This window comes from Pan paniscus, chromosome 18, assembly GCF_029289425.2.
Source record: "Pan paniscus chromosome 18, NHGRI_mPanPan1-v2.0_pri, whole genome shotgun sequence".
Taxonomy (NCBI): Eukaryota; Metazoa; Chordata; class Mammalia; order Primates; family Hominidae; genus Pan; species Pan paniscus.
Genome location: NC_073267.2, coordinates 57,781,355 through 57,794,966, shown reverse-complemented (window position 1 = coordinate 57,794,966; position 13,612 = coordinate 57,781,355). Strand labels below are relative to the sequence as shown.

Genomic DNA, 13,612 nt, shown 5'->3' with positions numbered 1-13,612 from the left:
TCACCTCCATTTCATACATCGGGGGCCCAAGGATGTCTTTCAGAGCATGGAAATCAATCAAAATCGGCATTTCAGGTGGTAGAGCCAAGTCAGTAGTATCACTGATAGATTCAGGTTTTTCATCTTCTAAGATGTGTTCTCTGCAACCTAAAAGAAAAAAAAAATGTATTTAGAAGTTCTAAGAGATTTGCAGGCTGGAAAATTCACTAGCAGTAAATATCAAACAAAAGCCCAGTGGACCTCAAAAGTTCAGTCACTTTTATGCATTTATCAAGGCAAACATTCACCTGTGTATCTGTGGAATGCAGGTGAAATAATTTGTGTTTCAAGAGCTCACCGAGGGTGGTATTTGCAATTGCCTTGTTCAATTACTTTTACTTGCTTATTGTCTATCTCCCCCATTAAAGTGTAAGTTCCAGAAGGGAAACAACTTTGCCTGTCCTTTTTGACCATTATATTCTTAAGTCAAGAACAATTCCCGGCACTATTCAACTTTATGGCCTATAGCTAGGACAAAGACTGAAGGGCTAAGCGCAGTAGCTTACTTTGGATTCTCTGATCTAACATTCTCTGTTACATCAGCATAACTCAGGGCTTGTGACAAACTTTTCAATTCCCTCTTCAGAGGAGTCTGATCAGGTATCCCCTCCCCTCCCCTCCTCTTCTCTCTCTCTCTCTCTTTCTCTCTCTCCCCCCAACACTTTTTTTTTTTTTGAGACGGTGTCTAGTGTACTGGTGTGAACACAGCTCACTGCTGCCTTGACCTCCTGGGCTCAAGCGATCCTCCCTCGCTTGGCCTCCCAAAGTGCTGGGATTACAGGCATGAGTTGCTGCACCCAGCCAGGTGTCCTGTTTTCTAACGGGCAATGTAAACCTGGACATGATAGAACCCATATAAGCAGTGCCTCTTTTATAAGCATATGGCTTAACTCTAAGGTTATCATTTTCCAATAAATAAATATAATTGGCAGTGCCAGGGTAAGAGAATACAAAGCCTGGTTTGAAATCCCTGTAATAATGGGCCATCTCCTTTACCTGCCTATAAGCCCTGGATGGCTGATATCTTGTCCAAATATTGACTCATTTTGGTTTGGACCTAGACATACAAGGAGCAGGACCCAATTGACTTATCGGACCATCTTCTGTATCAATCTTTGTAATTCCAGTTCAAGTAACAAAAAATATTACATAATCTGTGGCCAGAAACCCAAAATGGGGAGTAGAGGTTTTAAAACTGCAGGAAATACTTGGCTGTATTCGATCTCATTCCTAGCTTTTTCTTTTAGTTTGCCGTAATTGTTCTAACTTCTTGTCTCATGAAGTGTTTTGTTTTAAAATCTTTCATTACTTTTTAACACACTACTCCTTCTGAAAGTGATTGCTTCGTATATTAATACACACATATAATAATTATGCAGTTATCTAACATTGTCTATCTATCTATATTTTTTGAGACAGAGTCTCGCTCTGTCACCCAAGCTGCAGTGCAGTGGTGCAATCTCGGCTCACTGCAACCTCTGCCTCCTGGGTTCAAGCGATTCTCCTGCCTCAGCCTCCAGAGTAGCTGGGATTACTGGTGCACAACACCATGCCCGGCTAATGTTTGTGTGTGTGTGTATGTGTGTGTATATATATGTGTGTGTGTGTGTGTATATGTATACACACACACACACACACACACATATATATGTAATTTTTTTTTTTTTTGAGATGGAGTCTCGCTGTGTCACCCAGGCGGGCGTGTAGTGCCACAATCATGGCTCACTGCAACCTCCACCTCCTGGGTTCAAGCGATTCTCCTGGCTCAACCTCCCTGTAGCTGGGACTACAGGCATGTGCCACCATGCCCAGCTAAATTTTGCATTTTTAGTAGAGATGGGGTTTCACCATGTTGGCCAGACTGGTCTCGAACTCCTGACCTCAGGTGATCCGCCCACCTCAGCCTCCCAAACTGCTGGGATTACAGGTGTGAGCCACTGAGCCCGGCCTAATGTTTGTATTTTTAGTAGAGACGGGGTTTCACCATGTTGACCAGGCTGGTCTTGAACTCCTGACCTCAAGTGATCTGGCTGCCTCAGCTTCCCATAGTGTTGGGATTACAGGTGTGAGCCACCACGTCCAGCAATATATCTACATATATTTATTTTAGTTTCGCTATGGTTCTTCCATTTTTTCCACTAACTCCTTTCCTTTCAAAAGTGATTACTGAGTATGTTTAATACTAGTAGACCCTTATTTTATTTTTATATTTTCTTGGACCTCACAGGGATGAACCTAACTTTAAATTCTAACAATAACTGGAGACATCCTGAGTGTCACTAAATGATACCACTGTGAACTTCTGGGTGAGGGATTCTCCCACTCTCCTCTCCTGTTGGGCTCTAGTGGGCTCCTCTTCAGGACTGAAACCATGAATGACACAGGAAGGAAAACACAACAGTTCAGATTTTCTGCCAATGAATGGCTATTTAACAGCAAATTATGCTGAACAAAGCATTAAACCTCTCACTACCTCTCTCTGCAGAACTGCTGTGAGAATTAAAAATAAAATCCTGGCCAGGCGCGGTGGCTCACGCCTGTAATCCCAGCACTTTGGGAGGCCGAGGCGGGCGGATCACGAGGTCAGGAGATCGAGACCATCCTGGCTAACACAGTGAAACCCCATCTCTACTAAAAATACAAAAAATTAGCTGGGCGTGGTGGTGGGCGCCTGTAGTCCCAGCTACTCGGGAGGCTGAGGCAGGAGAATGGCGTGAACCCGGGAGGCAGAGCTTGCAGTGAGCGGAGATCACGCCACTGCACTCCAGCCTGGGCGACACAGTGAGACTCCGTCTCAAAAAAAAAAAAAAAAAAGAAAATCCTTTGGAGACGGCAAAGAGCAATGCACTATTTATCACATATGTAAGTCTTGAGTTATATATATTCTCATAATTGTACCTCTGTAACATCACTTGATATTTCAAGGTTTGGCCTGACCAAGTCCTAGGGACAGCTTCCCTGATCTTTCTGACTTCTTTTATAGCATTCATTTGCTTCACAAAATCTAGCAATTCTGAGTTAGCAGCTTGTGGAAATGGGAGATTTTCTGCTTGCTGCTCTTTTTCCAGTATATTCCAAGCAGTATCAATGATCAAAGATGGGAAAGCACTCACCTGATAAGTTTAGCTACATGCAGATCTCAGAGTGGAAAAGAAAGTAGGTGTCATTGCTTAATTAAAATTAATGCACAGAAGAAAAGCACTACCTGTCTAAGGTTACTACACTCTACAGATGGAAGGTAGTGGTACTCAAAAACTTCAGCCAGTGCAAAAAGAGCTTACAAGTTTCTCTAGTCTGTGGTGCTTTGTGACAAGCTTTTCTGAGATCTAATTACTGTTGCCAGCTTGTATTTCACGATCACAGGAGGAAGTAAAGCTCAGTGGGTGAAAGCCAACCCACAATTACATAACCAATGCTTTAGGACATCCAATCCTTTTCCAAGTGTAGTACGGGGTTCAGCGTTCTGAGCACTGGGGGAGTGGGGTTGGGAGAGCTATTTCTAATGCAACTAGACCTTATAAAAGATGGCAATTTAGGGACAGCAGCTGTGTTATTAAAAAATTCAGCAACCTCAAAAATAATCTGCATTTCAAAATGTTCCATCATTAGAATATATGCCTAGAAAACTAAGGCTCCAGTCAAGAAAATGGTGTCAGCCAACTGGGAGAGGCAGGACAGCACTGGATTCTGAGTCACCCCCTGGATTGTGTGTAATGCAAAGTGTGAGTAGGGAAACACTGGATCTTCCTAGAATACCCACTTTGATTCCTCATTATAAAACAAACAACCAACAAGCAAAATGTCATCTCACAAAGATATCACTCAAGGAACGAACCCCCAGTTATATGTGCACCTTCTGGGTCCTATGTGCAAGCATTCAAGCACTCAGCCCTAGTACCATGTTCTCTGTCAGAAAGGACCAGCACCAGGAGAAGACAGTAGCATCATCCCTTGGATTAATTGCTGGCCTTGCCCAAGATTGCAACATTCAAGCAATATGGACTTTTTAAGGCAAGGGGAAAAACCAACAACAAAAAGTTCAACCTTCCAACATATCAGGGACCCTGACCCCAAGTCCTTCCCACTGGAATTGCGCAGTTTTCTTCTTATATACCTTTCTTTTGGACTAAAATAGTGGTTCTTAACAAATGGTTAATACTCCTATAAAAGAAACTATTATTTCACTGAGAAGCAAAGAAATTCAAATTATAAAAACAAGCTGGTTACCAAAATAACTAGTAAAGTTTAAGAAATGACAAAGGTCAATGTTAAAAAAAGTAAAGAGATCTTCTCAAACACTGTTGCTTACAGAAGTATAAACTGGTTCAATCTTTCAGGAAAGCAATATGGAAATAGACTGAAAGCCTTCCAAATATTTACAGTCTCACACTCAGTGGTTCTTTTTTGCAGCAATCTATCCTTAGGGAAATACACAAAAGTACAGGCAAGGGTTTGTGCACAGTCACCCATCGCAGCACTACAAATAACAGCAAAACTTAGTTCCAATATAAGTACCCAACATTAGGAACATGGTTAAGTAAACCATGGCATATCTAACTGGTAAAATACTACAGTCACTAAAAATGGTTTCCTAAGTGTTTTCAAGTAATGTGAGAAAATTCTTTCAAAACAACGTTAAACTGAGGAAAGGGGAGGATATAACATTTCACACAGGGTGATTTTTACATACACAGTAGTCACCCCTTCTCCACAGGCGATACATTTCCAGACCCACGGTGGATACCTGAAATGCAGGATGGTTCAGAACCCTATATATACCATGTTTTCCCTATAGATATGTACTTATGATCATGTTTAATTTATAAATTAAGCAAAGTAAGAGATTTACAACAATACTAATAAAATAAACCCAGAATGCCAGCATCACTGCTCTTGGCTTTCGGTCCATTATTAAGTAAAGGAAGGGTTACTTGAACACAAACACCCTGATACCAAGACAGTTGATCTGGTAAGTGAGATGGCTGCTGAGTGGCTAAACGGGCGGGAGTCATACAGCATGGATATGCTGGACAAAGAGAGGCTTCCTGTCCAGGGTCACACAGAGCAGGATGGCTCGACATTTCATCACACTGCCCAGAATAGTGCACAATTTAAAACTTACGAGTGGATTATTTCTAGAATTTTCCAGTTAATATTTTTGGACGATGGTTGACCACAGGTAACTAAAACTGCAGAAAGTGAAGCTGCAGGTGAGGGGGAAGCTACAGTGTCTTTATCAAATGAATGAAATGATATAGTCCAAAATGGTAAAAGAGTTATGCCCTGAGTTATGAGATTAACATTACATGAGATATTAAAAATAAATCATTGTCTCCAGTCCTGACTCAGAATTACCACCTATGTGGCCTAGAACAAGGTGACTTTACCTCTTTGTATCTGGTTTTCTAATCAGCAAAACCAGAATTACAGTACTCTCAGAGAGCTGCTGAGAGAATTTGGTAATGGTCAAAAGCCTTAATATGTATAGATGAGAGATACTGAATTATATACTGGCTCCCGCTCCCCCCACCGCCCCCCCCCTTTTTTTTTTTGAGACAGAGGCTGGAGCGTAGTGGTGTGATCTCAGCTCACTGCAACCTCTGCCGTCTGTGTTCATGCGATTCTCATGCCTCAGCCTCCCAAGTAGCTGGGATTACAGGTATGTACCACCACACCTGGCCAATTTTTTTTTTTTTTTTGAGACAGAGTCCCCCTGTGTCACCCAGGCTAGAGGGCAATGGTGTGATCTCGGCTCACTGCAACCTCCACCTCCTGGGTTCAAGTGATTCTCCTGCCTCAGCCTCCTGAGAAGCTGAGATTACAGGCGCACGTCACCATGCCTGGTTAATTTTTGTATTTTTAGTAGAGACGGGGTTTCACCATGTTGGTCAGGCTAGTCTCGAACTCCTGATATCGTGATCCACCCGCCACGGCCTCTCAAAGTGCTGGGATTACAGGTGTGAGCCACTGCGCCCGGCCCAATTTTTGTATTTTTAGTAGAGACGGGGTTTCACCATGTTGGTCGGGCTAGTCTCGAACTCCTGATATCGTGATCCACCCGCCACAGCCTCTCAAAGTGCTGGGATTACAGGTGTGAACCACCGCGCCCGGCCCAATTTTTGTATTTTTAGTAGAGACGGGGTTTCACTATGTTGGCCAGGTTGGTCTTGAACCCCTGGCCTCAGGTCCTCCTGCCTTGGCCTCTCAAAGTGTTGGGATTACAGGAATGAGCCATGGTACCTGGCCTTTTTTTCTTTCTTAGTTTTCCTTTAGCAAATTCTCCCAGATCCTGATGGCTCCCTTTTTAGAGTAATATTTACTATACAGATTTCTATGACTCACATATTCTCACCCCAAACCCTTCAATTACAAGAAAACAAAGTGCTCTCTACAATCTCATTCTACCCAGCATCCCACAGACAGGGCTCTGACCACAATCACACAACGGTTGGGAATCACATACATTAAATATGCATAAGAAAAAAAGAAAAAGATACAAAGACTGAAGACTCTGCTCTATGCTATACTATATATCACTATTATATTTCATATAAGTGCTCCCTATTAAAATCTTCTTTACAAACTATTTTGAAGCATATTCTTAAAAGTAATAAAGTGAGGCTGGGCGTGGTGGTTCACACCTATAATCCCAGCACTTTGGGAGGCTGAGGCGGGCAGATCACCTGAGGTGAGGAGTTCGAGACCAGCCTGGCCAACATGGTGAAACCCCATCTCTAATGAAAACACAAAAATTAGCCGGACCTGGTGGCAGGTGCCTGTAATCCCAGCTACTTGAGAGGCTAACACATGAGAATCGCTTGAACCCGGGAAGTGGAGGTTGCAGTGAGCCGAGATCATGCCACTGCACTCCAAACTGGGCGACAACGTGAGATTCCATCCCAAAAAAACAAAACAAAACAAAACAAAACAAAAAAACTAAGTAATAAAGTGCTGTTAAACAGAGGTTGAAAAGAAAGGCCACAGAAATATAAAATGAGTAGAATAAGCTAGCTCTGCTTCATCCCACTTCAACTATTTTCCCACTTAAAAAATAAAATCGGTCTGAAAATGGGAGGGGGCTAGTGTTTTCTAGTTGATTTAATCTATACAGAGGTATCTCCCAGCTCTTCTTTACTAGGTATTATTGGCCTATTAATACCTTTAATAGGTATTATCTATGTCTGATTCAGAACATTGCCAAGATAGTTGGGGCATAACCACGGAGTTTCCCAGCATTAAAGCAGCAGAGATGCACACAGCACGGGGGCAGAACCAGCAATGCACTCACAGCATGGACTGTGGTGATGGCTGTGAGCCAAGTGAGAGTGAAATGCGGTGTACCCCCAAAGGGGGCTAAGCCATCCTCTAGAGCTGATGGAAGCACAGCTATTATGGAGGGAAGTCCTATAGGGACAGACTCCTCTGGGGAAGGACCAGGCTTTTCCTAAGCAAGCAGCTATCACTTGGACACAGTCAACTGTTCTTCTCTATTCATTTTCCCTCTGCCACAGGAAGATGATTTCAATGAAAACAGGCCCAATAGCCAAAGAACTGCTGTGGGAAGAGAGAGGAAAGGGAATTACTGAAAGGGGAAGTAAGGAGGAAGGATAAGGGGGATGTAATAACTCAGGAAACTTCAGTAGCTCTCTGTTAAAAAATAAAAAAGTTCCTTGCTGTTTGAAAAAATCTTGAAGCAAAATGGTAGCTCTCGGTAGCTCTTGGCCAGTGATCCAACCAATGGCAAGTAGCAGGGAGGCCAGAAACATAAAAAGCGCAACACCCACAATTCCTCAGAATGTGGTAGAAATGGAGACTATCTAACCACAGAGGGCCCTGGGATATCTATCATCATCTTTATTCAAGACAGAATTTTTGTGATCACTCCTTATTCTCTATACCCTGCTTAATCTGAAGCATAATAGTACTGTGCTTTCAAGCCCAGTCCCAGGAGTTCAAGAGCTAAATTTTCTGGTAACAGGAACCCCTTCTTCCAGATTATCAAAGAAGTGTTCATTTTCACAAACAGCAGGTTTTTAACGCCTGTGGGTTAGGGATGGAGGAGGGAAGGATGGGACATACAAGAACCTGTTAATTGCAGCCAGCAATAAAATAGGGTCCAGAAATGGGGATAATTTTCCAAGAAAGGACTACTACTGTTTCTGTTATACTAATATCATGTCTTTGGGAAGCTGTTGAGAATGTATAGACTGCATTCTGATGCTTAGCAGAATTCAGGAAGAATCAGGAATTCACGAAGCACAGGCTAGAACCACAATAAACAGAACATTAAATGCTGGGCAGAAGCTTAAAGATCCAGTCTAACCCTCCATTTATATATAAGGAAAGAGAGACCCAGTTTAAACAAGCTTAAACAAACTGCCTAAGTCCACAGCGTTCACAGACAGTATTAGGACTACTGACTCTCAAAGACACTTTTTGTCCCAACCTAAAGTCCAGTCTAGAAAAGCCACCTGTAGTTGGTGTGGATGTGGAGAAAGGAGAACTCTTACACACTGGTGGCTGGAATGTAAATTAGTACAGCCATTATGGAAAACAGTATGGAGGTTTCTCAAAATCTGAAAGTTGAACTATCATATGATCCAGCAATCCCACAAATGGGCATTTATCCAAAGGAAATGAATATGTCAAAGGGGTATCTGCACTTCCATGTTTGTTGCAGCACTATTCACAATAGCTAATATATGGAATCAACGTAAGCATCCATCAATGGATGAATGGATAAAGAAAATGTGACATATATAAACAATGGAATATTATTCAGCCACAAAAAGAATAAAATCCTGTCACATGTGGCAACATGGTTGAACCTGGAGGACATTATATTAAGTGAAATTAGCCAGGCACCAAAAGACAAATACTGCATGATCTCACTTATATGTGGAATCTAAAGAAGCTGATCTTACAGAAACAGAGAGTAGAACAGTGGTTACAAGAGACTGGCAAGGGGAGAGATAGTGGGGATGGGGAGAGATTGGTCAATGGGTACAAAATTGCAGATAAATAGGAGGAATAAGTTCTGGTGTTCTACTGCAGGGGTCCCCAAACCCTAGGCTGTGGACCGGTCAGTACCAGTCCATGGCCTGTCAGGAGGAGGTGAGCAGCGGGTGGGCGAGCATTACGGCCTGAGTACCGCCTCCTGTCAGATCAGCGGCGGCATTAGATTCTCATAGGAGCTCAAACTCTATTGTGAATTATGAACTGTGCATGTGAGGGATGTAGGGTGGGTGCTCCTTATGAGAATCTAATGCTGATGATCCGAGGTGGAAGAGTTTTATCCCGCAACCACCACCCCACAGGTCCGTGGAAAAACTGTCTCCCATGAAATTGGTCCCTGGTGCCAAAAAGGTTGGGGACCACTGTTCTATTGCACAGTGACTATGGTTAACAGTATTGTATATTTCAAAATAGCTAGAATAGAGAATTTTAAATATACTTACCACAAAGAAATGATAAATATATGAGGTGACAGATATGCTAAACAGCCTGATTTGATTTTTACACAATGTATACATGTACTGAAACATCACACTATACCCCATAAATATGTATATTATGTAGCAATTAAAAAAAAGAACAAATGGGGCCCCAGTTTCTTTATCAATAAAATGAAAATCAGATTGGATAAACTCCACTCTCCCATACCATTCGTCATAGGGCCTTACCAAAAGAGTCAATTGTGGTTTGTTGAATTAGACCAAATTTCGGCTATGTAATTCTTAAATTTTATCAACATCTGTGAAAAATGACAAATCATCAAAATACTTATTAATCTGCCAAAGAATTACTGTTTTTAATGCTAATTTTGTCAAGTAAACAAATATTTTTAATCAGTGAAAAGTATGTAACAATTATTTTTGAATGATTAAAATTTTTTCTTGCAAGCTTAATTCCATCACACTGGCTTCCTGAGTTGTGGAGTAGGAGCAAAATGGAACATGGAGACGGCTGTACTTGTGTCAGGGACAAGAAGTGTGTTACTGGGGATATAAATAACAAGATGGCAGAGGGGTTATGTGTGAGGAGGAGATGTTTACATCTCAACTGTTTGACACACGATTTCAGACCTTGTTTAAGCATGGAGAGAAAGACACATATGGTTGTGGTTATACAAACAATCAAGTGGTTTTGTTTTAACTGAGCCTACTTTAAAAGTGACATGAAATGCTGAGATTTCGAGTGGCTTTCTTATTGCACAAAATTGCAGAAATATGTGTCACAAGGCTAAACTGACAAGGATATGATGCATCTAAGGACCTTCCCATGGTAAGGCAGAAAAGGGAAAACAAAGTATCTTTTGAAAAAATCAGAAAAACCTGAGTATTTCCGACTGTATAATTCGTGCTGTCATTTCAGGTTAATCTTTTCGAAAACAACATCTTCCCAGCCAGAGGAATTGTGCTAAGTGCAACTGAGATTCAAGTTACTGACCAGGGCTGCCAAGGCATTTGGGTCTGCATATTTTCAATGTTTTTTATTTTTTTAAAGGAACTAGCTATAATGGAGAAATCTGTAGATCAAATGCCCAGAAGAACCTTCAGGCCAGCAATAAATCCTTTTTCTTTCTGTTGGTATTTTCTTCATTATTTTGGGGGTGGCAACACAACCTTACGATTACCAAATACATTTTCTTTCAAGTTTACCTACTGAACATTTCTACATAATAACCACTGAGATACAGATGGAAGTTATGACTATGAGGTATTTTTCAATTTTAGTTTTTTTTTTTTTTTTTGGAGGCAGAGTCTCACCTGTTGCCCAGGCTGGAGTGCAGTGGCACAATCTCAGCTCACTGCAACCTCCGCCTCCCAGGCTCATGTGATTCTCATGCCTCAGTCACCCAAGTAGCTGGGACAACAGGCGTGTGCACCACCACACCTGGCTAATTTTTTGTATTTTTAGTAGAGACGGGGTTTTACCATGTTGGCCAGGTTAATCTTGAACTCCTGAGCTTAAGTAATCCACCCGCCTTGGCCTCCCAAAGTGCTGGGCTTACAGGCATGAGCCAACGGACCTGGCCATTTTTCAATTTTAGTGGCAATTATCTATTATGAAAAAAACAAACAAACAAAAGGGTATCTGCAAACATTTTTCCACTATTTTTCCATCAAAATGAATTTAGAGATGTAAGCAAATGACCTTTTCATGTCCATTTACTATAAGTAATTTTTATAAGCTACCATATCTTTAGTAAGTAAAATAGAGCTTTCAATGATCAATTCAGTGCCTCCACAGAGGTTAAAAATTAGCAATTATTTCACTTAAAAATTGTTTATCTACCTCTTCCAATAGACTACACATTATTTTCTCTTTAATCAGCTTCCCAGAATCCAATTTAGAACTTGACATATAGTGGGTATAGTCACGCACTGCATAACAACATTTTGGTCAAAGGCAGACCACATATATGACAGAAGTCCCAGAAGACAACAACGGACCTGAAAGATTCCTATTGCCTAGTGATGTTGTAGCCCCGTTAGGGCAATGGAATGCATTACCCAAATCTTTGTGGTGATGCTTGGTGTACACAAACCTATTGTGCTGCCAGCTGTATAAATGCACAGCACGTACAATTACATACAGTACATAATACTTCATAGTCATAGTGAGTGACTATGTTATTGGTTTATGTACTTACTATGCTTCATTTAAAAAAATTTTTTTTATTCTTATATATATTTTTAGAGGTGGAGTCTCGCTATGTTGCCCAGACTGGTGTTGAACTCATGGGTTCAAGCAATCTTCCTGCCTCAGCCTCCTGAGTAGCTGGGACTACAGGCACACACTATCATGCCTGGACTATCTATGCTTTTCATCATTATTTTAGAGTGTACTCCCTTCTGTAAAAAAGAAGTTAACTGTAAAACAGCCTCAGGCAGGTCCTTCAGAAGGTAGAAGGCGCTGTTATCCATGCATGTTACTGCCTCTGAAGACCTTCCAGTGGGCCAAGATGTGGAAGTGGAAGACAGTGAAACTGAAGATCCTGACCTAGTTCAGGACTGGGCTAATGTGTGTTTGTGTCTTTGCTTTTAACAAAGAAGTTTAAAAAGTAAAACAATTTTTTAAAAAGCTTATATACAGTAAGGATATTAACTCATTTATGCCAGAAGTTGTGAATTTTTTTTTGTGAAAAATCAGACCTTGGCAATGACCTTGAGCAGTAGGATATAAATAACTCCCACAAGCTTAGTGTTCCAATAATGGAGCACTAGGCATAAATGGGGTAAAAATATTTTTTGTATAGCTATACAGTGTATTTGTGTTTTAAGCTGAGTGTTATTATAAAAGATCTGAAAAGTTTTAAAAAGCTGGGTGTGGTGGCACACACGTGTAATCCCAGCTACTTAGGAGGATGAGGTAGAAGGATCACTTGAGCCCAGGAGTTCAAGACCAGCCTGAGCAACACAGCCTGTCTCAAAAAAAGAAAAAGAAGTAAAAAAAAAAAAAGAAAAAAATTAAAAAATACAGGCTAAGTGTACAGTGTTAATAAGTCTATAGTAGTATATACACAGTAATGTCCTAGGCTTTCACATTCACTCACCACTCACTTGCTGACTCACGCAGAGCTACTTCCAGTCCTGCAACTCCATTCATGGTAAGTGCCTTTATACAGAAGTACCAGCTTTTATTTGTTGTTTATTTTTTCTTTATTGTTTATCTGTTGTTTAGATATACAAATACCACTCTGTTATAACTGCCTACAGTATTCAGTATAGTCACATGCTGTAGAAGTTTATAGCCTAGGATTAACAGGCTATACCATATAGCCTAGGTGTGTAGAAAGCTATACCATCTAGGTTTGTGTAAGTACACTCTATGATGTTTCCACAATGACAAAATTTCCCAGGGATGCACTTCTCAGAACATTATCCCCATCATTAAGCAACGCATATGACTATTCAGTAAATGCTAGCTGACTCACTGATTGAATAAACTGGTATAAACAAGGGCCCAAAACATAGGAATCCATCTTTAGTACCAGACAAGAAAGTCTGCACCCCTGTTTTCAGTGGGTTTTATGTATTAATAAATCTCATTTCCTGTATTAGAGATTCAGAAAATATTCCTAGACAATTATTTAGATGAGTAGTTAAAATGCAGAGACCTTTTGTAATATTTTTTTTAAAACCATTAAGTATTGCTTTAATACTCTTGTAACTTGGGTTTGTTTTGATAATGTATAACAATGACAACCAAAGGTCACTGCAGGCCGGGCGTGGTGGCTCACGCCTGTAATCCCAGCGCTTCAGGAGGCTGAGACAGGTGGATTTCTTGAGCTCAGGAGTTTGAGAACAGCCTGAGCAACATGGCAAAACCTGTGGTCCCAGCTACTCTAGGGACTGAGGTGGGAGGACAGCTTAAGCCCGTGAGGTGGAGGTTGCAGCAAGTTGAAACCAGGCCACTCCACTCCAGTCCGGGTGACAGAGCCAGACTCTGTTTTAAGGTTAATGCATTTTCCTATATGATTCATTTAACAGAATGATGACTTTATAATTATTTGATAATATTTTATTTTCCTGTCCCCAATTGGAATTCAAATAACAAATGTTTGGCT

The 13,612-nt window shown here is 41.0% G+C and overlaps 1 protein-coding gene across 3 annotated transcripts in view; it reads right to left on the bottom strand.

Annotated features, from left to right (window-relative positions):
• Positions 1-13,612, bottom strand: part of LONP2 (lon peptidase 2, peroxisomal) — a 115,055-nt gene that overhangs the window by 27,209 nt on the left and 74,234 nt on the right. For all 3 annotated transcript variants that reach the window (XM_003819801.4, XM_024925812.3, XM_034940114.3), the window contains one exon: positions 5-147. In XM_003819801.4, coding sequence (XP_003819849.1) covers positions 5-147 — 143 coding nt within the window. The remainder of the gene's footprint in view (positions 1-4; positions 148-13,612) is intronic.